This window comes from Hippopotamus amphibius, chromosome 17, assembly GCF_030028045.1.
Source record: "Hippopotamus amphibius kiboko isolate mHipAmp2 chromosome 17, mHipAmp2.hap2, whole genome shotgun sequence".
Classification (NCBI taxonomy): Eukaryota; Metazoa; Chordata; class Mammalia; order Artiodactyla; family Hippopotamidae; genus Hippopotamus; species Hippopotamus amphibius.
Window position 1 is genome coordinate 15,609,004 of NC_080202.1, and position 22,235 is coordinate 15,631,238.

At 52.8% G+C, this 22,235-nt stretch overlaps 1 protein-coding gene across 7 annotated transcripts in view; it reads left to right on the plus strand.

Moving 5' to 3' along the window:
• The first annotated feature begins 2,715 nt into the window (after positions 1-2,715).
• MYO18A (myosin XVIIIA) overlaps positions 2,716-22,235 on the plus strand; it is a 92,479-nt gene continuing 72,959 nt past the window's right edge. For 2 of the 7 annotated variants that reach the window (XM_057714028.1, XM_057714025.1), the window contains exons 1-2: positions 2,722-2,911; positions 10,536-11,615. In XM_057714028.1, the coding sequence (XP_057570011.1) occupies positions 10,617-11,615 (999 nt within the window). In that variant the 5' untranslated portion in view covers positions 2,722-2,911; positions 10,536-10,616. Of the gene's footprint in view, positions 2,973-10,535; positions 11,616-22,235 lie in introns of all 7 variants that reach the window. The other 5 variants (XM_057714024.1, XM_057714027.1, XM_057714026.1 and 2 more) reach the window with 5 other exon arrangements.

The following is a 22,235-nucleotide window of genomic DNA, read 5'->3' on the forward strand; positions in this document are numbered from 1 at the left end:
CGCAAGACTCAATTGCTCTCTCTGGACAGCAGTGCCCTGGGCAGCGCCCTCTTGGACACGGCCAGCAGAGTCCACCCGTGCGCGCCTCGGAAAGAGCCTGTTCTGTACGTTCAGCATGACCCTGCCCTGGGCACGCCTAGCAGCCCCCAGTGCTCAGTGCACATAGGATCTCCAGGAAGGGCCGCTCGGACTCGGACAGTAGTCTCCGGGGCAGTTCCCGGTGCCCGCCTGGCCCGCTCTGGAGGCGCGCCCAGGCGCTGCCAGGAAGGCCGGCCGTTTATCCCCGGAGCCGCCAGCAGGGAGCTCCCTTTCGGCTCGGCTCGCGCGGCCGCGGGGGGCGGCGCTGCGCTGCGCCGCGCTGCGCTCCTGCCCGGACCGGGCCGGGGCCGCTGGATGCCGCGTCTCCGCTCCTGCTGCCTGCCGGGCGGGCTCCGGCGGCCGGTGAGTGCGGGGCGGCCCGGGCGGCCACTCGGTGGCGGGCCGGGCCCGGGGTGGGGGTGGGGTGGGGCGGCGGGGCGGGCTCGGGCCGGGAAGGCGGGCGGGCGGCGGGGCCCGCCGGCTCCTCCTCCTCCCCTGTCCCTTGGAAGCGGCGGCCCGGACTCCCGGCTCCGGTCCCTGGCCGCGCCGCGCAGCTCGGCGCCGGGGACGCGGGGCCGACCGGGAGCGGGGCGGGAGGGCGAGCTCCGGCCCCCTTTGCCACCTCGAGGGGCGCGGGGAGGCCGGACAGGGTGGCCTTCAGTTTGGGGGGGGGGGTTCGGGGCTCCGGGGGGAGCCCAGGTGGCCCCGAGCTGCGGGGTGGAGGCTGCAGCCTGGGGTTAGGGGGCTTCTCGAGGCCAGGCCCAGGCCCCCTAGACAGACCGACGGACCGAGGTTCCGAGGAAGGCAGCGGGGCAGGCGAGCACCTCCACCGAGCCTTTTATCCCTCCCAGCGGCCTTCACCCTTTCACTGCCAGGCCGACACCGAGCTCCTCTCAAAGGAGCAGCTGCCAGACAGCTGGCAAAACAATGGAGACCCTGCTTCCCTGGGCCCCCACCCCTTGGGTCAGAACATGGGGGTAGGTGGGTGTACGGTAGGCTTTGGGGATTAGGGAGGGCACGCTGTCCCCTGCGAGTGGCTGCTCACCTCACCTCTCCCTGCTAAGGGGTGGGGTGCGTGTGGGAAGGTCGGACAGCCTGCCCCAGGCCTCTGGGAGAGACTGCCCTGACGCCCCGCCCTGCGAACCTGTCATGCCAGTTGCTTCGCCAATGGGAAGGGGAGGTGGTAAGGTTCGCTGCCCCCCACCCCCTTGTTGGGGGTACCGCTGGTACCAGGCCTGGTGAGGAGTGGGTCCTGTTCCTGGCTGAGATGAGGCCTGCAGGGACACACACACATTGGAGCTTTGTTTGGGGGTGGGGTGGAGTGGGGGATGGGGGTGTCACCCTGTTGCCAGGCACATGTGTCCTGCTGATTAGTTGGAAAGGCTGCGCGCCAGAATGAGCTGGCGGGGAGGGTGAGGATGGGGGAGGCTGCCAGTTCGTTATTTAAGCGGTACTCCTTTTGCCTGGTCACTTGGCCAGTGGGGCATGTGTTTGGCAGTGTCCTCATGGTTTGTGTTTGTGTAGGGAGGCCTGGGAAGACGCTTCCTGGGAGGAGCTTTCCTGCCTAGGGCCTTCCTGCCCTCAGATGGTCCCCCCAAATTATGGAATTGGATTCCCTCCCCTCTTCACCTTGCCAATGACTTCTGTGGGCTCGTTTTGTCTTTTGGAGTGGCTGGCATGTCTGTGGCTGAGGGGGCTTAGTAAATCCCGCTATGAAGAGTGGACTGTGCCGAGTGTGTATGCACTGCGGCCTTGCTGGGACAGAGGTTGTCCAGGTGATTATGAGCAAGATCAGCCTAGCGAGACATCAAATCTAGAAGTTCAAACTGCCTCTCCACGTGCTTACCAGGTCTGGAGCCCTTTAGGTGGGCAGGTTGGTTTCCTGTTATCATGGCAACGGGCTCAGCCTTGCCTCACATCCCCCACCCTATTCACTCAGGGGCTACTTTCTGTTTGGGGATATTGAAATTGAAAGTTGCTCTCCTGAGGTCTTTGGTTTCTGGACAGACCTCACTGGCCCTTTGTCAGTGGCCTGCTACCTCCTCAGCTTCCCCTCTGTCCTTTTGTGATGAGGACTTTCCAGGAAACATCCTCCTGGTTGCTGGACATGACTAGTTATATATAGCCTCGGGTGGAGGTTGGGAACGTTGGAGTTGGGGCCTCAATTCCAGGAAGATGATGGGGGAAGAAGCTATTGTGTTGGGGGATTAGGGGAATGAGAAGGGTCACAGGTGGGAGGAGTGTGGGTGAGGAAGGGGTAGAATGCTGATGGTCACTTCCCGTGGGAGCTTTGAGCTTTGAACAGTCGAAGACCTGGCGCCTGGCAGCTCTGAGTGTCTGGTTTGTTTACTGTCTCCTGGCCTGGCTCAGGTGCCAGGATGTGTGCCCGAGGGCTTCCTCTCATGCTCCAGGCTCTCCTCAGAAACCTTCAGGTGGATTGTGCCTTTCCTGACTCCTGCCTGGTCCCTCAATCTCACTGCCTGGCAGTCTGGGCAGCCAGCCTGCCCAGCCTCACTTACCTCACTGTGAGGCCCCTCATTGAGGGCTGCATGTGTCTTCAGAAGCTGGGCCTGAAAACTCCAGGGTCCCCCAGAGGCAGGTACCAGAAGGTGGACTGGGAGGGGCAGAACTGGGGCTTGTGTGAAAAGGAGAATCCACCCTGCTCGGGTGGAGCAAGGAGTTGTTGGAACTCAGGAAGCGGTGATCCACACTTGCTGTGTCACAGGTCTCCAGGGCAGTAGGCTGCTCTTACTCCTTCTCAACCAGAGGTCTGTCCCCAGCCAGACCTCCCTCACCTGGAGTGGACACCACAGACTGGAGCCAGAGCATCCACGTGAGCAGTCCTGTTGGTGGCCTGGGGCTCCAGGCCTTGTCCGAGGCCTCTCCTGGGTGTGGTGGGTAAAGCTGAGGGGCTCTGGCCTGATGTACTTTAAAGGTTTGAGGGGATGGGAGGGCCCAGCCCACCCTGTGCTATGATTAACAGGTTTCCCCAGGACTTGGGTTGGAGGCTTGATGGAGCTTTTAAGCTCTGCTTTGGGTCAGGCCCCGGGGTTCTTCAAGATCTGCTCACTGCACCTCACCGCCCATCACTGTCTTCTGAGGCCGACTGAATTAGAGGGTGGGGTTGTGCAGTAGTGGGAGCTGGATTGGGAAGGGCGGGAGCAGCCCTGGAAACCACCCTCCACTCTCCGCCCCTCATTTTCCTGCCCTTCCTCTTGAGGTAGGACTTGTGTGGCTCCTAAATTACCCACATTCCCTTGACATTTCAGATAATTTACAGTCAGGCAGCAGCTTAAATTGTGGACTGACGATTTTACAGGGCCCAGGGCCCTTTCTCTCAGCCAGGTACTTTATAGCTCACTTACAAGGAATTGTTTTTGCTCTTCTCTAGCATTCAGAGATGTTGGATAATGGGCTGTAGGTCACACAGCAAATCAGAGGGAGAGTGGGATTAGAATCTGCAGTTTGTGGCTGAGCGGAATACCTCTTCAGCGAAGGCCAAATCTGAACGTCTCAGGCCCACGGAGATCTTAGCGTTGAAATAGCTGAGGTCTAGAGAGAGGACGGGACTTGCTCAAGGTCACACAGGAGGTGGGGTGTTGGGGTGTTGGCTGAGCTGAGCGCCCAGCGGGCTGCGCCAGGCCCCGCGGGGGCCCGCGGAGGTGCACCTGGAAGAGCCGCCGGGGACCCGGCCGGGCCCGCTGGCACCTCTCCCGCTCTCGTCTTCCTCCCGGGGCCTGCGGGTTGCTGCGTTCCGGGGGCGACGGTATCGCAGCGGAGGCGCCGCGGGGCTGCCCGGAGGTGCCGCGGGCCGCGGGTTCCCGGCGCTGCGGCGGGCAGGCCGGCGGGTGTCATGTGAGAAGCGTGCAGACGGAGTGAGGGAGCACACCTGGAGCCAGATGAGCCCCGTGTGACCCGGCAGTGAGCAGGACCGCCGGCAAGAAGCTCCGCGGCGGCGGCTACAGGCGTCACCCTGCGCGCGCCGGGCCGAGCCGGGCCGGGTGCCGGGCGAGCCCCCCGGGCCGCTCGTGCGATTCCTCGGTGCGCGCGGGAGCACGGGCGGGCGCCCCGTCAAGGCCTCGGGGCGGCAGGAGACGGCCGCTCGGGGAGGGCAGAGGCCCAGGGAGCGAGGCCGGCTCTCTGGGGAAAGTATTTCCTTTGTATTTATTCATGAGTGTGGTCGGCGGGTGGAGGTGGGGGGACTGACCGTTTTAAGTGTCCGCCCACAGCAGCCAAGTCTGGGCGCCCGTGTCTTGGGATTCTAACGTTATAGTTTCCATTTCCTGGGGTTTCTACTTTGCCAGCTGCAGGGTGACCCATTTCAATCTGTCCCCACTTAAAGCCACAAGACACTAGTGAGATCTATTTTAACCAAGTCCCCCAAGTCACTGAAACATTTTCAAAGCATGAGATGGCAAGCTTGGAACTTGCCCGTTGCGAACCCATTTACAGCTTTAATGCTCAGTGGATTGCTTACGGCTTTGTCAAACCTTCCTTTTTTTCTTTTTTAATCTTTAAAATCACACAAGTAACATGCTAAAAAAAAGGTTTAATCGGTAGCAAGTCTACTAGGTAGAAAGCTGAAGTGTTACCCCTCTTTGCCACTACTCCACAGAGAAAATCACTGATGTATTTGTATGATGGATCTCTCCAGACTATTTTCTATTTTCTATAAGCTTGTTATGAATATTTTATATATTATGTACATATAGTTTAACATTTATATGTTATGTAAATAGAATTTTATATAATTTTTTTTTCTGGTGGGAAATGAAGGGCATGAAGAAAAGAAGAAAAATTATACATAATCCCACTATTTAAAGCCGCTAGGCTTAAGTGTACATACACACACACCCCCCCCACCAGCTAAATAGTCTCATCGTCATTAATTTTTAAAATGTAGGTAAATACAAGTCTGCTTCGACACGTCCAAAATCCTTGTCTCTTCCCCAGAGCATACATTTTTCTATGCATATGCAAATATTATACATAATGTGCATGTATATACATGCACACATATACATAGTGTAAAAAATTTAGTAAAATTTTTATACTATCTGGTAACTTTCTTTTTTCACTTAACAATATAGTATAGAATCTTTCCAGGTTAGTATACACATATCTACCTTATCCTTTTAAGTAACTGTTTAGTTCTACAATTTAGCTTTTCCCCTAGTAATGGACGTTTATAGCAACAGAATTTTGCTATTACAAACAAGGCTGCAAAGACTAGCCATGTTTATTGTGTGAACGTATCTATAGATGTCCTATAAATTGAATTGCCCTGTCAAAGAATATGTACCTTTTAATATTTTCATAGATACCACAATTGTGGCCTCTGTATATCAATTTATATTCCCATCAACACGTAAGGGACACCTTGCTTCTCATCCTCTGATTGATGTTATGAATCTTGGTAAGTGAACTGCTAAGTGAACACAGTATACCTCTGTTTTATTTTCACACAGCTGTGTGAAAATAAAACAGAGGTATTATATTATTGATATACTAGTAATGATAGGTATTATTACTATTAGACTGAATACTGTTCATGTTTGTTGGCCATTTGTATTTCTGCATCTCTGAATTGCCTGTCCTTATCCTGGCAGTAGTTTTATGGGGCTCTGGCCTCTGGACTCGAGCCAGGGTGATCCAGCTTGGTCGTGTGCTCACTAGATTGCCTTCACTTCTTTGGGCTTTACTTCCCATATGCAAAGGTCCTGTCTGTTATTAAGATTGTATGTCTAGACTTATTTTAGTCATACTTGTGCTGATAGTCATTTGTGTACTTTATTATCCTCTCTACCATCCCATGTAGGTGGCATGAATGTGCCCCGCTACTATTGGGTACCATTCTTGAGGACTTAATCTGGTCTAGGTGTTGTATGAAGGGCATATATACATGTTTCATTTAATCCCTGTGCCTTATGTGGTAGGTACTGTTATCTCCCTGTAAAAAAATGGGAAAATGGAGGCACAGAGGTCTTAAGTGACTTGCCCAAGATTGCATTGCTATTAACCTGAATTTGTTCTCAGCTTTGTTACCTGACATCTGAAGCCTAAACTCTTTTATGAGTTTTATTTATCTTTATATCCCCTGCATTTAGTAGGTGCTTGATAAATACATATTTTTCCCAACATTTTATCACAAGGCTCTGCAAACATTTAGAAAATTTAGAGTTTTACAGTGAACACTCCATCTCCTAGATTCTACAATGAACACTCCACTATCCTTGTTTATCACATCTTTATCCCTTGATCCAACCATCAAGCCATCTTATATTTTTGATGCATCTCAAAGTAAATTGCAGACACCAGTATACCTTGCCCCCAATACATTAGCATACATATCATTAACTAGAGTTCAGTGTTTGTTTACAGTTTTTTCTTTTGAGTGAATATTTCATACAGTGAAATGCACTAATCTTATGTGCACCGTGATGACTATCGACAAATGTATACAGCTGTCAACCCAAACCCTTATCAAGATATGTAACATGAACATCACCCTGGCAAGTTTCCCTCACGCCCTTTCGCAGGCAATCCCCATTCCCACCCCACCCCCACTTCCCAGAGGTAACCACTGTTCTGATTTTTTTCACCATGAGTTACTTTTGCCTATCCTAGAAATTCATATAAAAAGTACCATACCAGACTTCCCTGGTGTCTCAGTGGTTAAGAAGCCACCTGCCAATGCACGGGACACGGGTTTGAGCCCTGGTCTGGGAAGATTCTACATGCTGCAGAATAACTAAGCCCGCGTGCCACAACTACTAAAGCCCTGGCACCTAGAGCCGGTGCTCCACAACAAGGGAAGCCACCAAGAAGAGTAGCCCCTGCTTACAACTAGAGAAAGTCCTCAGGCAGCAACGAAGACCCAAAACAGCCATAAATAAATAAATAAATAAGTAAAGTAAGTAAGTAAGTAAATAAATACCATACCATTATGTGAAAGTCTTCTTTTACAGTCACTTAACAGATGTTTTTGGGATTCATCCCTGTTGTGTGTATCAGTAGTAGTTTCCTTTTTATTGCTGAGTAGTGTTCCATGATATGAATATGTAAATTGTTTCTCCTGTTGATGAATTGATAGATGTGCACTTAAACTGAAAGATCCTTGCCCTCAAAATGCTTTCTGTCTTAAAGTAATAAAGCAGCTGAGTTAAATGAGTCAATGGTACTTTGCTTTAATGTGGAGGATAGTAGGGTCAAGATGCTTTAGGTACATACCCTAATTTACATACAAACCTTCCCCCCACTTAAAATTAGGAAAGATCTCCTGGAGTAGGTTGACGGGTAAAAGGAAGAGAAGGAGGTCAGAAAAACCGTAAGGTTGTCTTTACTGGAGGGGGTAAGAGATGAAGGGGAAGCAGGTAGAAACTGCAGCCTGGAATGAGAGTGGGGAAGTAGTGATTGCTGCTGGAGACTTTGGGCCTGAGGACAGGAGATTCGGGAAAGCCCAAGGTCTACAGGAAGCTGACAGAGCCCAGGTCTCTGGCGAATTGGGCTCTGAGATGCATAGGAGCAGCTGCAGCTGCATTGCAGGTCTGACGCTGGAGGGAGAAGTTGCAGGTAGCTCTAGATGTACGGCGCAGGAGAGAACCCAGGCCACAGCTAGGCCTGGCAATTGTAGGGACAACAGTGGGGAAGGGGTACCTTGTGAGCTGTGTGGATAACAGTGGCAGGACGGGGTGGTGAGGAAAGAGCTGAAATGGACCTCGTCTCCAAAGGCCCCAGGATTGGGATAAGAGGGGTGACTGGCAGAAAGTTAATAAATAACCTATGTCCACAAAAGACTTAAATATTTGGAATTTTATAGCAAGAAGAGACTTAGATCATCTAGTCTAACCTTGAGCAAAGTGACAGGCTCAAGGTCCCCTAGCAATTTGTTGGCAGATCCAGGCCTAGATACCAGATCTTCCAACATTTCCTGCCAGTGCTATCTGCTGTGCTGCTGCTGTGACTGTCTGTTGTTTCTGCCCGTTGAAATGACAGCAAGGGAAGAGCTTTTGCCGAGACAGCCCAAAGATTCTAGAATTCTGGAGGCTGTTTTCCGTTGATACTGCTCAGATATCTAGCCCCTAGCCAAGAGCCAGGATTGGGTAAGGATTGCAGAATGAGAATTGGAGACTATAAAAGGTGTCTTGGTGGGACAGCATTGTAGGCGGTTGGGTTCTCTGTGGTTGGGCTGAGGCTGAGATATTGGTTTGTTCCCTCCAAGTCCCCAAGGTGGGTTTCTTTCTTCATTTTCCCCACAGATCCCCCTGAAGCCATCTAAACGAACCTTTTAAGCGAGTGCAGGTAGTGATGGGTGAGAGGTAAGGTGAGCAGTGACCCACCAACGCTTCTGCGTCCTTGTATATGATAGGTCTGTCCACAGCCCCATCAGCATTCAGGAGGCGAGGGAGAGACTCCCTATATTAAAGTAGAGCCCTGAAGAGAGGATGCCTGCTGCCAGGCACTCCCCCACCCCAAAGAAGTCCAGGCTCCGCTGGCTGAGGTTTGTCCCTGGCTTCGTACTTCTTGGGCCCTAGATTTCCTTCTTAATGGAGCATTAAGAACTAAAAAATTCAGAGGGAACTTGGTTTCACCAGGTAGAAACTGAGGTCAGAGGGGAAGAGGAGTCCACAAGCAGCCAGTGACTGGAACAGATTTCCCACCTCTTTGGATGTGCTCTACAACTCATAATTTCTCTAGAATTGCACTGCCCAATCCGATAGGCACAAGCCACCTAGGGCTGTGGAATACTGGAATTGTGGTTTGTCTGAATTGAGATGTGCTCTAAGTGTTAAATGTGTACTGGGTTTCGAAGATTTAATATGGAAAAGAAGATGTAAAAATTTCAATATTTTTTACATAGGTTACATGTTGAGATGACGATATGTTGGATATATTTACATTAAATAAAGTATATAGTTAAAGTTAATTTTACCCGTTTCTTTTTACCTTTTTTAATGTGACTGCTAGAAAACTTATGATTCCATACACGACTCGAATTATATTTCTTGTGGACAGCACTGCTCTATAGAGGATACTCTGATCTCTCAGGGGTCATGTAGGTCAGGGTGCTGGGCACGGGGGAAGCAGTTAGCCAGTATCCCAGGGCCCTTGGGCACTTCTGGCCTTGATGCCTTCGTAGGCATTGTACCTGGGTTGGGGGTCCTTCTCAATAGAACGGGGAGCGTGGAAGTCCCTGCTTGGTTGTGAGGACGGGGTACACAGAGACGGAAGGCCTCTCCAGGGCCTGGCAAGAGCTCATTGCTGCAAGGAGTAAGCCTGTAGGTCTTGTGTCTAGAGCTCAGAGTGGGAGGCCTTCATGGAGAGAGAAAAAAATTACATTTAATTTCTAATTAGGTGGTATGGCCTACTTCTTGTTCCCTGCTGGTTAGAACAAGGAGGGCTCTCTCAGCTCCACCCCCACCAGGTTTTTCTCGTCCTGTCCCCAGCTGGGTGTGCCTGGGGGTGGGCGTGGGTTGGCGCCATAGGCACAGAAGCCTTGGAGCTGGGGTTTTCTCTCCGGCTGCCACAACTTTCTTCCTGAGGCTATATTTAGGTGCTGGTCTGGGGAAAAGGATGTGAGTTTTTCAGGATCCTGTTTATCCAGCAGACCCCACCCCACCCCCACCTTGCAGCTGTCTGTCTGCTATTCGGTCTGGAACTTCCCCTACTTCCCTCCCTGCTTCACTTTGGGCGCCCAGGCCCTAGAAAGAAAACAGTATTTGCCGCTGAATCCTGCGGTGGTGACTTACTAGCTGTGTGACAACTAACATATACTTAATTTTCTGAGCCCCGTTTCCTCATTGGTAAAGTAGAGATAATGACACCTACCTTGCAGGGATGCTGTGAGGTTCAAATGAGATAAGGTGGGTAAAGCGCCTGGCATGATACCTGGCGAGTGGCAGTCGTTAAATAAGTGTTGGTTCTCTGAGATCTTCTGTCAGGCGGTCGCTAAGGCTGATGTTCCAGGGATAGCAGGTGTAGGAAGGAGCCCAGTAGCACGTGATGTCTGTTGCCATAGTGGACGTTGGCCGTGGGGAGGTGATGGTGTGCAGAGCCCCTTTCCTTTTTCCTTTGTGTTTGAACCTCAAGTCAGGCCCCAAGTTGGCTTCGTGGTATCCTCTTACCGGGAGGTGATATCTCCCAGATACCACCACCATGAACACCTAAGCCTGGGCCTATCAGGGATTCCAGAAAATGATAGACTTTGGAGCCTGGGCTTTTATAACTTTATCTAAACCTCGCTTCCTTATTTGTAAAATGGGGGTACTAACAGACCTACCCAGAGCAGTGCTATGAGGATTACCTTAATTGAGACGGTAAATTGTGTAAAGCAGAGCACCTGGCACATAGCTGGCCCTCCGTGAGGGATAGCTGCGCTCATTAGTTGGCCGCGTCTAGACTGGAGACACAGAAAGAGGGTCTGCTCGAATAACCTTTCTCTCTGTTTCTGGTTGCAGCAGCAAAGTGGGGCACGAAAGCCCTGCGCTAAGCACCCGTAATCCCGTGGGGCTGCCACCCCTAAAAACACCACCCCCACCATGTTCAACCTAATGAAGAAAGACAAGGACAAAGATGGCACGCGGAAGGAGAAGAAGGAGAAAAAGGAGAAGAAGGAGCGGATGTCGGCGGCGGAGCTGCGGAGCCTGGAAGAGATGAGCCTGCGCCGCGGCTTCTTCAACCTGAACCGCTCCTCCAAGCGCGACTCCAGGTCGCGCCTGGAAATCTCCAACCCCATCCCCATCAAGGTGGCCAGCAGCTCAGACCTGCACCTCACTGACATCGACTCCGACAGCAACAGGGGCAGCGTCATCCTGGACTCGGGCCACCTGAGCACAGCCAGCTCCAGTGATGACCTCAAAGGCGAGGAAGGCAGCTTACGGGGCTCGGTGCTACAGCGGGCAGCCAAGTTCGGCTCCCTGGCCAAGCAGAACTCGCAGATGATCGTCAAGCGCTTCTCCTTCTCCCAGCGCAGCCGGGACGAGAGCGCCTCAGAAACCTCCACTCCGTCAGAGCACTCTGCCGCCCCGTCTCCGCAGGTGGAGGTGAGGACCCTAGAGGGACAGCTGATACAGCATCCCGGCCCAGGCATCCCTCGACCGGGACCTCGGTCCCGAGCCCCTGAGCTGGTGACTAAAAGGTTCCCGGCCGACCTGCGCTTGCCCCCGGTGGTGCCCCCCCCACCCCCTGCCCTCCGGGAACTGGAACTGCAGCGACGGCCCACCGGGGACTTTGGCTTTTCCCTGCGGCGCACAACCATGCTGGATCGGGGCCCTGAGGGCCAGGTCTGTCGGAGGGTGGTTCACTTTGCTGAGCCCGGCGCCGGCACCAAGGACCTGGCCCTGGGGTTGGTGCCGGGTGATCGTCTGGTGGAGATTAACGGGCACAACGTGGAGAGCAAGTCCAGGGATGAGATTGTGGAGATGATCCGGCAGTCTGGGGACAGCGTGCGGCTCAAGGTGCAGCCCATCCCAGAGCTCAGCGAGCTGAGCCGGAGCTGGCTGCGGAGCGGCGAGGGACCCCGCAGGGAGCCAGCCCGTGTGAGTGTTTGCCTGGGCAGCAGGGGTGAGCAGGAATTGGGGATGTTGGCATCTCCTGCGGTTGTACCTGGATGGATGGTTGGGGTACCGAAGCACTGTCATCAGAGCCTAGAGAGTGTGTGACTGGTGAAGCCGTGCCACTCCTTAGGCTCCAGGACGACGTACCTGGTCTGTGGGGAGGAGTGACCTCAGAGGGTGTGATACACGGCGCTCTAAGTTTTATGATACCCAGGTGGGCTTATAGGCCCTAAATTGGCACATGGGGGCTCACATGTGCCACTTCCAGATGTGAGAGACACTCTGGGCTACTACGAGTCCAGACTGGTGTCTGGACTAAAATATAGGATTTCCAGTATTTAGATACTGGAGGTGAAAAAAAGATCAATTGCTTTAAATCAGGGCTCACATGGAACATCTATGATGTGTAGCTGCTTTGATAGCTCCTGGGGAGATGACCTCAGGCCTTCTTTTACCCCTGAGTGACTGAGGAGCTGAATACCAGGTAAGGTTGCAGAGATAAGCAGGGGCCAGATCATGGAGGACCTTGTAAATAATGGTAGGAGTTTAGATTTTATCCCAGTGAAATGGGACCATGGTAGGGTTTTTAGCAGGGGAGTGACGGGATCTGATTTATAAAGATCCCTTGGGCTCCAAGCGTCTTTATTATCTCTTGGAAGAAGAAAAAGCACGGCCCTGAAAAGGCAACAGGGATCAAGCCTACAGAGACAGTATGACCTGACTGTCCCTGAGATCCCAGCTCTTATCCCGCCCACCCAAAACAGCAGTGGGAGGGGTGACACGGGAGCAGAAGAGACTGAGATTAGATATATGAGCAGGTCTCTAAGGGGCTGGAGCTCTCTAACCCCAGGGGGCTTTTGATAGGGTGGCTGCGTATCAGTTTGGAATGTTCTGCCTAGAGACAGTCCATGAGGGACAAGTTGGCCTCTAGCCATCGCTTTCTCCTGGATGTGGGTTTTAGGATTGTCTGGCTCTGGTCCCTGCAGCCTGACCACTGCATAGCCTGGCCAGGACCTTTCAGCACTAAGTGACCGGCCAGATGTGTCAGAGTCAGAAGTGGGAGGAAATGCTAAGGAAGCCAGCAGAGTCCCCGTCCTAGCTTTCTCCCGGGGAGGGGATGTGGAAGCTCAGATGGCTGTTCAGCCTGGCAGCATCTCGGGCCTGAAGGGCCTGGGAGCGGCAGGGTTAGGCTCTGGCAGGAAGTACTGGAGTCGGATTCCTGACCTTCCTTTATCCTGGGGCTGGTGGGGTTAGGCAGCTTTGCTAGTCAGAAAAGGGTAGTGCATGGAAGGGAGCCTGCTGTGGAATCCAGGGGAGGACCTGGATTCATTTATTCCAGAAACACACATCAGGCACCTACTGTATATTAGCCATTAGGCTAGACTGAACTCAGGGAACTGCAACTTAGAGGGAATAGTCTTTATTTCAGAACCAAAAATCATACCATGTCTCCGTTTCTGTCTGCTTTCTACCAGGCTAACATTGCTTTTAACAGATGGAATTTTCTTCTTCTTAAAGAATGAATCCCCCCTGGGGGATTGTTGCCACTTCCCTGCTGAACCACAGCAGAGACCTCTGTGGGGCCCTGAGCCTGGCATCCCAGATGCTGTTTAGTTTTGTCTTTACAGCACAGGGATCATCCTGGCATCTCATATTTCCCAGCCACCCTCCCTTCCCAGCTAGCTGCTGCTACCTCATCCCTGGGGAAGTGGATGGCTTAGCTTTGGAAGCCCTGGTGGATTCCACATTATAGCAGGTATCCCTGAAATGCTGGCTTGTTCTCACCCCTGTGGGGCAAACCCAGCTGGTGCCCAGAGGACATCTTCCTCCAGCTGGGGGATCGTGCAGGGGACATAGTAGAAAGCCCCATCCTCATGCATCTCCTAGAGCCCTCTGACAGGTTAAGAGAAGCCCTGTATCTTTTCCTGCCTGGTTAGGTGGTGGGGACTCAGGCCACAGCAGAAAGGAGCAGAGTGGGCCCAGCATTCCAGCTTCCTGGGACAGACCCCGGAGTTGGCGTGGGAGTGCTGCAGCCTCCTCTGCAGCTCTCATCCTCTATCTTCTCTTCCTCCCACATCTTCTTTTCCTCCCACTCCTACTCCTGCTCCTTTTCTTGGCAGCAGTTCTAATCCCAGTTCTGTGCCAAGAAAAGAGTCTTCCCGCCTCCTCCAGGCTCCTGGGTGGGGTACCCTGACACCTCTAGCCCCACGGGGACAGCTCCTGGCGGCCACCCTGCCCATCAGGCCATCCATCAACTGTGTCCACACGTTGCCTGTCCCCAGGGAGCTCTGAGGGAGCTGGCTAGCCATCTGTTCTCTTTCGGCACGCAGATGGGGGCCAGGCCCCGTGGCTTTTCTCCATGGCCTCTTCAGAAGGCCCCAGGGAGAGACAGCCCCTTGAGTTTCCTTCTCACGTGGTGTGTATCCAGAATGCTTGGCTCACACCTTCTTCGTGTATCCCTGTAACTGCTAGACAGGGTTCCACTGGGAGTAGGGGTGAGCTACGGTATTAAGATAGACTTGGGGCCTGATAGGAACCACTCAGCTGGCCTGAGAGAAGCAGCTCTTCTTCTGCGTCTTTTCTTCTACTCACCTATCTATTAAACAAACATTTGTTAAGCACTTCCTGTGTGCTAGGTCCTGGGGTCCAGCAGTGAGCAGCACATAACCCCAGCCCCAAGGAACTCATCGTTTGGTGGGAGAGGTGGTCAAGTAGCAGACAAGGACAATGCCATTTGAGAAGCTCAATGACAAGGGCCAGGACACAGCCCTAGGGAGCACAGAAGAGGGACTTCTAGTACAGCCTTGGGAATGAGTCAGGGAGAACTGATGTCTGGGTGGGAGATGCGTGTCGGGGAGGCAAAAGGAGGAAGAGGAAGGCTGTAAGGCACATGTCAAGGTCTAGAGGTTGGAGAGAATGACACATTTGGGCGATAAGACAGGGGGGTCGTGGGGGGACAGTTTTGAGAGAAGCAGCAGGAGAGGCAAGCAGGGGCAGGTCACGAAGGCCCTTGTGAGTCATGCTAGGCAATGTGAACTTTAACCTAAGGGCAATGAAGCGATTTAATTAGGGAGTGATGGGAGTAGGTTTTCAAAAATCTCTCTGGCTGCTTATGGAGAATGCTTTCAGGTCTACACCTAAGGATAGCTGTGGGGAGAACAGTGAGGGAGCTATTGCAGTCATCTCAGTGGGATGGATGGAGGCCTGAACTCGGGTAGAAGCAGTGGAGATGGAGAGACTTATCAGACGGGAGCAACTGAGGTAGGGTCTGTTGTCTTTTTTTAATTTGCTTCAAAAAATTTATTTAAATTATAGTTGATGTACAATGTTGTGTTAGTTTCTGGTGTATAGCAAAGTGATTCAGTTTTATATGTGTATGTAATATATATATATATATTTTTCAGATTCTTTTCCATTATAGTTCATTACAGGATATTGAATGTAATTCCTTGTGCTATATAGTAGGACCTTGTTGTTTATCTATTTTATATATAGTAGTGTGTATCTGCTAATCCCAAACTCCTAATTTATCCGTCTCCCTCACTTTCCCCTTTGGTAACCATAAGTTTGTGTTCTCTGTCTGTGAGTCTGTTTCTGTTCTGTAAATAAGTTCATTTGTATCATTGTTTTAGATTCCCCATATGTGATAGTATAGGATATTTGTCTTTCTCGGATTTATTTCACTTAGTATGATAATCTCTGTGTCCATCCATTTTGTTGCAAATGGCATTATTTCATTCTTTTTTATGGCTGTGTAATATTCCATTGTATATATATATACCACATCTTCCTTATCCATTTGTCTGTCCACGTCTTGGCTGTTGTAAATAGTGCTGCTGTGAACACTGGGGTGCCTTGTAGTCTTATTGATTGGTTGATGTGGGAGAAGGAAGAGAGGAGGGGTCAGGTGTGACTGCCAGGTTAAAGAGAAGATGCTAAGTTCTTTCCTTGGCTCCTCAGGGAAAATGTTTTAGGGACAACTGTTTGGGGATCAATTACTCTTAAATTTTCTAAATGCAAAGAGTTCCTTGAGTTGGTGAGATTGAGGGAGGTGCTGGTAACGATGAGGATCTTAAAACCCCAGTTGGTTCAAAATTCCTTCCTCCTGGTCCATGAGTCTGAGCGGGAAAGTCAGTACCCATTTAAGAAGGGGTAGAAGCCCAGCAGGGACCACGACCTGGGAGAGGGGAGAGCTGATACCTTCTGTTTGTATCCTTCATGGGCCCTTCATGGGGGACAAATGTGTTGTCTGGGAATGTAGGATGTTTCTGCTGAGCTCAGAAAAGCCCACCTGGCTAAACCCTACCTGATGTGGTTGTCGTCCTGCCACCAAGAGCCAGAGGAGCTGGCCTGCATGGGAGCCCTACCTAGAAAGCACTGCTCCCCTGAGCTTTCGAGGATGTGGTAGAGGGGAAAGGTGGGGGTTTAAAGGAAGGGCTACCACTTCCTCCCAGTCAAGGCTAGTTTCCCGAGCCCTCTAGAGCTGTCAGGCATTTGCCTGAGATCCATAGCACAGTTTTTTCTGTTGGACCTTGGGGTTTGTACTCAAAGGCTACAGGGCTGTAAGGTTCTTAAGAGGTCATTGACTCCATCTAAACCACCTCCACACTCAGGAGAATCTGAAAGAGAGTATGTTCTAGCGTAAAGAGTGTGGACTTTGGAGCCAGAAAGACCTGTGTTTGAGTTTTACTAAAGTTACCAAACTTTTGTGAGCCTCAGTTTACTTACTGCCTTAAACATTTAATGATGTCTGCTTAAGGACCACCACTGTACTGGGCACGGGGGGGATTAAATAAATAAAATATCTTTCCTTGAGGAAGCACAGACCTAAGTAAAGAAATGCAACCAAGCACCATAACTGCTATCACAGAGGTCTGTACAGCTATGCAGTGGGGCGAGAAGGAGGAAGTGGCCAGTTCTGCTGGGGAGAAGGGGTAGCAATTAGGAGAGGCCTCTGAGGTGAAGTGACCCGTGACCTCTATAAACCGACTCTATTCCATCCTCCCAGAATTTGAGAGGACTAAATCAGAGAAGGGTGCACACCCAGCTGACTAACTACAGTTTTCTCTGAGAAGGAGAATAAGATTGGAGCTAAAGGGAGACTTGTTTTTTATTCTGTATACCATGCTTTGTGGGCCTTTATTTAAGATAAACATATTTGTGTATTAGATGATGTCAATTATGTAGACTTTAGCAGGTAGTGAATGCTTAGGAAGATTAGTACCCTTCCCTCTGCCCAGTCTCTAATGCCATCCAGGGAAGGTAATTTTGCAGCCTCCTTAATTAATCCATCCTTGTGCTTTTGTATTCTTGCTCCTGGTAAGGTTTTCTTTCCAACGGGACTTGTAGTGCTTTTGTCCAAACTCTTTCTCGGTAGCTCTGTCAAAGACAGCCAGCTGGCAGGAGAGATGGGACACTGGATGGACACTCTCTTTCTTTTTCCAGCTTTTCTAGCCTGAGCCTGGCTTCTCAGGCCTGCAGGCATGGTCCTCAGTGGCCTTGCAGGGGACTGGCCAGTCAGAGTTGCCTGCATCTGGGAGAAGGCAGGGCCCCCCCTTGCCATAGTGGAGCCCTAGACCCCTGGGCAGGAACAGTACGAGCCTCATCAGCCTTGTCTCCAGGTCCCTGGATGCTGTCAGGAGTGGGGCCTGTAAGATTCCAAGGGGAGACTCAAAATTGTGCTGCTTCCTGGTCTGCCAGGCAAGCTTCTGGGCAGTGGGCTTTCCCAGGGGCTTCTGGTGGTGGTGTAGCAGTTGGGTGCTGCCTGAGTTCAGTGTTCTAGAATGCTCTGTCCCTAATGTTACTCCAGGAAATTTTTACTTCATTTTGTGCCAAAGCTTCTGGCCCTTCTGGCATCGGAGTCTCACCATGTGAGATCCCTGGTTTAGGGGCTCAGAGTGGAACCCCAGCTATGTCCTTTTGGTAATGAGAGGCAGGTGGGTAGGTGTCAAGGGTGTGAGAACTGGTAGGTGAAAGGTCTTTGGGAGCATTTGGGAGGATTATCTGTCCAGGATTAGTGGGGTACATGGGACTAGCAGGATAGTGTGGTAGACTAGGTCACTTCTATTCTGCTAGGTCTCCCTTCTGTCTGCAGAGAACCATTCTGCCTTTTTCCCAATGAGATGCTAGATGAACTACAGCCCCAGAGTGCCCTGGCCACCCAGCCCGTGGGTGGTGGGCACAGTGCCCAGGCCACATTGGACTGGGTGTGGGTACATGTCATGGTCATTGGTTGTTTTTGCAGGCACAGCTTGGAGCCCTGGTGCGGGGGCAGGGCCTTGACTGACGTAGGCAGATCTGGCCCCTTCTAGCCCTGGCCAGAACCCCCAACCCTGGCCTACCCTGAGACCCCTGGCCACCTTGTCCTCCTTTCCCTTCTAATCTCTCTTATTTACATTGACGTGGTTCTGGAAAATACCAGATATGCAAACACCCAGACTGGGGGTGGGTGAGGAGTGGGGTGAAGGGGGGGGGGTGGCGGGTGGGAACACAAGTATTTTAAAAATGCTGCAAATCTCTACAGCATTTCCCAGAAACCACAAGCACGCGTTCTGCCTGCCAGCAGGGCTCCCGCCACCCCACTGCACTAAGCTGCTGGAGTCTCCTCCCTGGATCCCGGGGTGGAGAGCAGCATCGCGGGGGTGGGCACCGGTGACCCGTTGGGGTGGGGGCCCCCCTGCTGCCTGGGCAAGCTGCCTGGCGCCTCCTTTGCCCGTCCGGGCAGCGGGTACGGATGTGCCCCAGGCATCTTCAGCACTGTGGGCGCCCACTGAGCCAGACCGGCCCTGCCAAGGAGTGGGGTCTTCACAGCCCTCTTGCTGTGCAGTTTGGGGGGGGGCCCAGCCAACCCTGGAGTCCCGGGTGGTGTTTGGCAGCAGCTTCCTTTCTGTTAAATACAGGGGACAGTGTCAGCAAAGCCTCTTTTTTCAGTTGTCAGCTCTAGTTTTGTTGGGAAACTATTTCCTTAGACCTGGGTCCCCACTCTGGCTCCCTTAATCTCCCGCCATATGTTCCTCCGAATCAGGGCATGGCATTCTGCCCCAGCCTGGCTCAGCCTGGCCACTTTGCACAAACTCTGGGGTAGGGAAGAATGCAGGGTGTTTGCCCAGTGTTCTGTGTGGCGCCCAGTACAGTGTGTAGCGCGTACAGGCTCCCCAGGTGGTATTTAATTGATCTCGTAAAGATTCAGCCGAACAGAAATGCGTTGAGGGAAGGGCATGAAAAATAGTAGCAAGAACAAGGATCGTGGCTAGCGTTCACTCTACTTTCATTAGACACCGTTCTAGGTGTTTTACACATAGTTACTCATTACATTTTCCCAGCAAACCTTTGAAGAAGGTGTTACAATAGTCCTGTGTTGCAGATGAGGAAACTGGATTACAGAGAGGTTAATGTTGAGTTGCCTATGGTTTCACGGCTATTAAGGGACTAGTCAGGATTTGATCTCAAGGTATCAGTTCCCCACCCTTCGCTGTGCATAGGAGAGACATATATCTATATATCCATGTAGATCTCTGTATAAGGCAGGGGAAGGCATTCTCTGGATATCCTTATACATCCACTGCCCAGGCCAGGCCTGGGCCTTCTGGTTCCTGCTGCCCTGTCACTAGAAGCCTCTTCTCCAGAAGGAACGGGGAAGCCAGGAGTGACTGGCCACTTGTGCTCTGTGGATGGCGTGCTGCAGAAGGGTGTGACTGTTGCTCTCAGTCTCTCCAGAGGATTAGCTGGAGGAAGCGAGCCCAAGTGGCAGCAGGTGGGATTTAGTCTTGTGGGAGCTGGGAGAGGGACTGGAAAGGCGCGAGGGAAGCCTTAGGAAGAGAAGTTGGCAGCCTTTGCGTGTGGTGCCCCGGGCTGGGGAGGGGTGTGCTGTGCCCCTTATGTATCTCCCCTGCTAGATCCTAGAGGCCAGGCACGTTGCACCCTCACCTTTTCGGCCCTTACTGACATGCTGGTACTGACCTTTGTAGCATTGGGGGTAGCAAGTCCCTGGAATGTCACCTCTGACCAAGAACACGGCCTCTTCTGTTGCACAGGGGTGAACGTGTTGTTTCCTAGTGTGCACTGTGGGACAAAGGTGAGGAGCACCGCCTGGCAGAGTGCCCGCCAGGTGGATGGTGTGCAGCACAGAGTTCTCACTGGCTTCTACCATCAAGTCCCCGCTGTTCCTTTTGTGTATAACGCGTTTCCCTGCCCACCCTCATGTACTCACACACACTGTCCCCGGTTTGAATATCATTTCCTGAGGGAAGCTTTCCCAGGTCCTCTCAGGCCGTGTCAGGTCTGCACCCCATCCTTCTCCTTCACAGCTTTCATCAGGATTGTAATGAATTCAGTTTCTGCTGGAGCACTGGAGAGCAGTGGGTATTTGTTGAAGGAAAGAAGATGGTTCTTTAATCAGGAACTGGCTTCCCATCCTCTCTGTCCAGGTTCCTTTGTTTGGCTCAGTTTGGGTTCCTCGAACCCTCCCCACTGACTGTCCTTGGTGACTTGTCTGCAGTGCGTTATGACTCTGTTTCTTGTGTGCCCATGCGCTTGGCATCCCTCACAGGAGTGGAGGGGAGATGGGCTCTAGGCAGCCAGGAGCAGGAGCCTGGGGACGGGGCTCTGGGAGGAGGGTCCCTGGGACAGCCTGCCCACGAAGGCACCAGGCGTGGGTGAGAAGCAGATTCAGGGTCACACGGGGTCACACAGTGTCCGGCCCAGGGGACCTTAGAGGAATGTGCCTGTCTTACTGGCTGCAGGTCTCTGAGGGGGTGGAATGTGGCCCGGCAGGGCTCAGGGCGCCCTCTTCCCTTCTGCTTTCCCTGGGCTGCCTGTGTGCTGGAATGTCGGCAGGCTGGGAATTTTCACGACAAGGATTTTTCCCAGTCAGAGCAACAGATTCCAGCTGGAGCCTGGGGACAGCTCCCGCATGGGCAGGGGCTGCCGGAGAGGGCAGGGGCAGGTGTGGGGCAGCCCCAGCTCTGCTTTTGGGGCCCAGACTCAGTTCCCATCCTCTCTGGGAAATGCAAGCATCTGTCTCCCCATTGGGCCAGGCCAGGGGGAACCTGGGCTTCTGGAGCTACGCGGCTCGGGAGAGGCAGTGGGAGGCTTTGGGGACCAGAGACTCCACCTCAGTGGGGCGAGAACGTGGCTGGCCGTATCCCACAAGGCCTCACTTCCTGCAGCCGGTAAGTGCATCCGGAAGGGGCGCCGCCTCGGATTCCATCCTCAGGTGGGGTGTGCCTGCCAGACCCAGGTTCTCTGGCCTGTAGGGGCCACCCAGCCTTGGCAGGAGGTAGCATTGCTGAGTTTGTCATCTGTAACCGTCCTCCACTTTGTAGGCCCCACAACACCTCCAGGGCCTGGTTCCCTCTCTTAGTGACCTTTCCAGCCCCTGTGCCCTCTGCCCTCTGATCTCCATTCTGCTGGCTCCTCCCTGCCATTCCATTTCTGCAAGGAGCTGACTCACTTCCTCCCTCCCTCCCCAGCTTCTATCACTGCCAGGCCCTAGGGCAAGCGGGTACCCACAGGGAGGGAGGTTTCTCACAGGGCACTTCCTGGGCTCCCTTCTCTGGCAGCAGGACTGTGAGGCTTCCCCTGGCTCTGGGCAGAAGAGGGCTGGAGGTGGGGGGGGCTGGGGAGCGGCCTGGCTCTGGGCTGTAGGGACCAGGTGTCAATGCCCCCTGAACCTTGGCACAGTCAGGGCAGGATGTCAGGAAACCTTGAGGAGCACCTGCTCCCTGTCACCCTGTGGGCTTGGTTCTGTGGAGGAGAAAGGCTGAAGATGTCATTCCTGTGATCAGGGAGCCTGTGCTTTCTCTAGAACAGAGGACATCTGCGAAAAGATAGATCTCAGCCCAGAGTGGCATGGGCTAGGGGCCAAGCAGTGACAGCACTGTCAGGCAGCATGAGACGGTCGTGACGCTCTGTGACACCCAGTTTCATGCCCAGCCCTATCCCATCAAGGGGAACGTGTCTGGAGAGTCCGGTGGAGCCTTCCAGGGACAAGGTGAGGGGAGGGTCCTGATACAATGTCCTTGTTAGTTCTTCCCGCTGGCGGCCTGCATCCTGCCCCTCCCCACCCCCAACTCCCTCATCTGTGGACTGGTTTGGTTGTGGAGCTGCCTGCAGAAGCACTGGCTTCAGAGCAGTAAAAGGTTTCCTCCCCCGATGGGCTGGCATCTTCTGTCTCGCCTGGAGCTGTCCAGGCTGTGAGAGCCTGGTGTGCCTGGTGCTTCAGGCCTGGGGGACTCAGCCTTGCTGGGCCTGGCACAGCCTTGCATCGTCCTCTGCAGGCGGCCTAGGTTACCTAAAGGACACAGGCACAGGGTGAGGTCGAGTCCCCACTTCCCTTGGCCATGCATCAAGATCAATAGAGGCGAGAGGGGAACCGGGCGCACTGCCTGAGAAGCCTTGGGGGACGGCTGTGGGCTGTCTTCCTGGAATCAAGTGGCCAGCAAGATCCTTATTCCCCTTAGCACTTGGCTTTGCCCAGTGGAGCCCCCATATCTCCAGCAGGCTGCAGTGATCCTGATTCTGTCTTCAGGATTTCTGGACAATGACAGGAGTTTTTTGCTTAGGTGAGGTTGGGGGCGGCAGGTGGGAAGAGGCCTAGGCTTG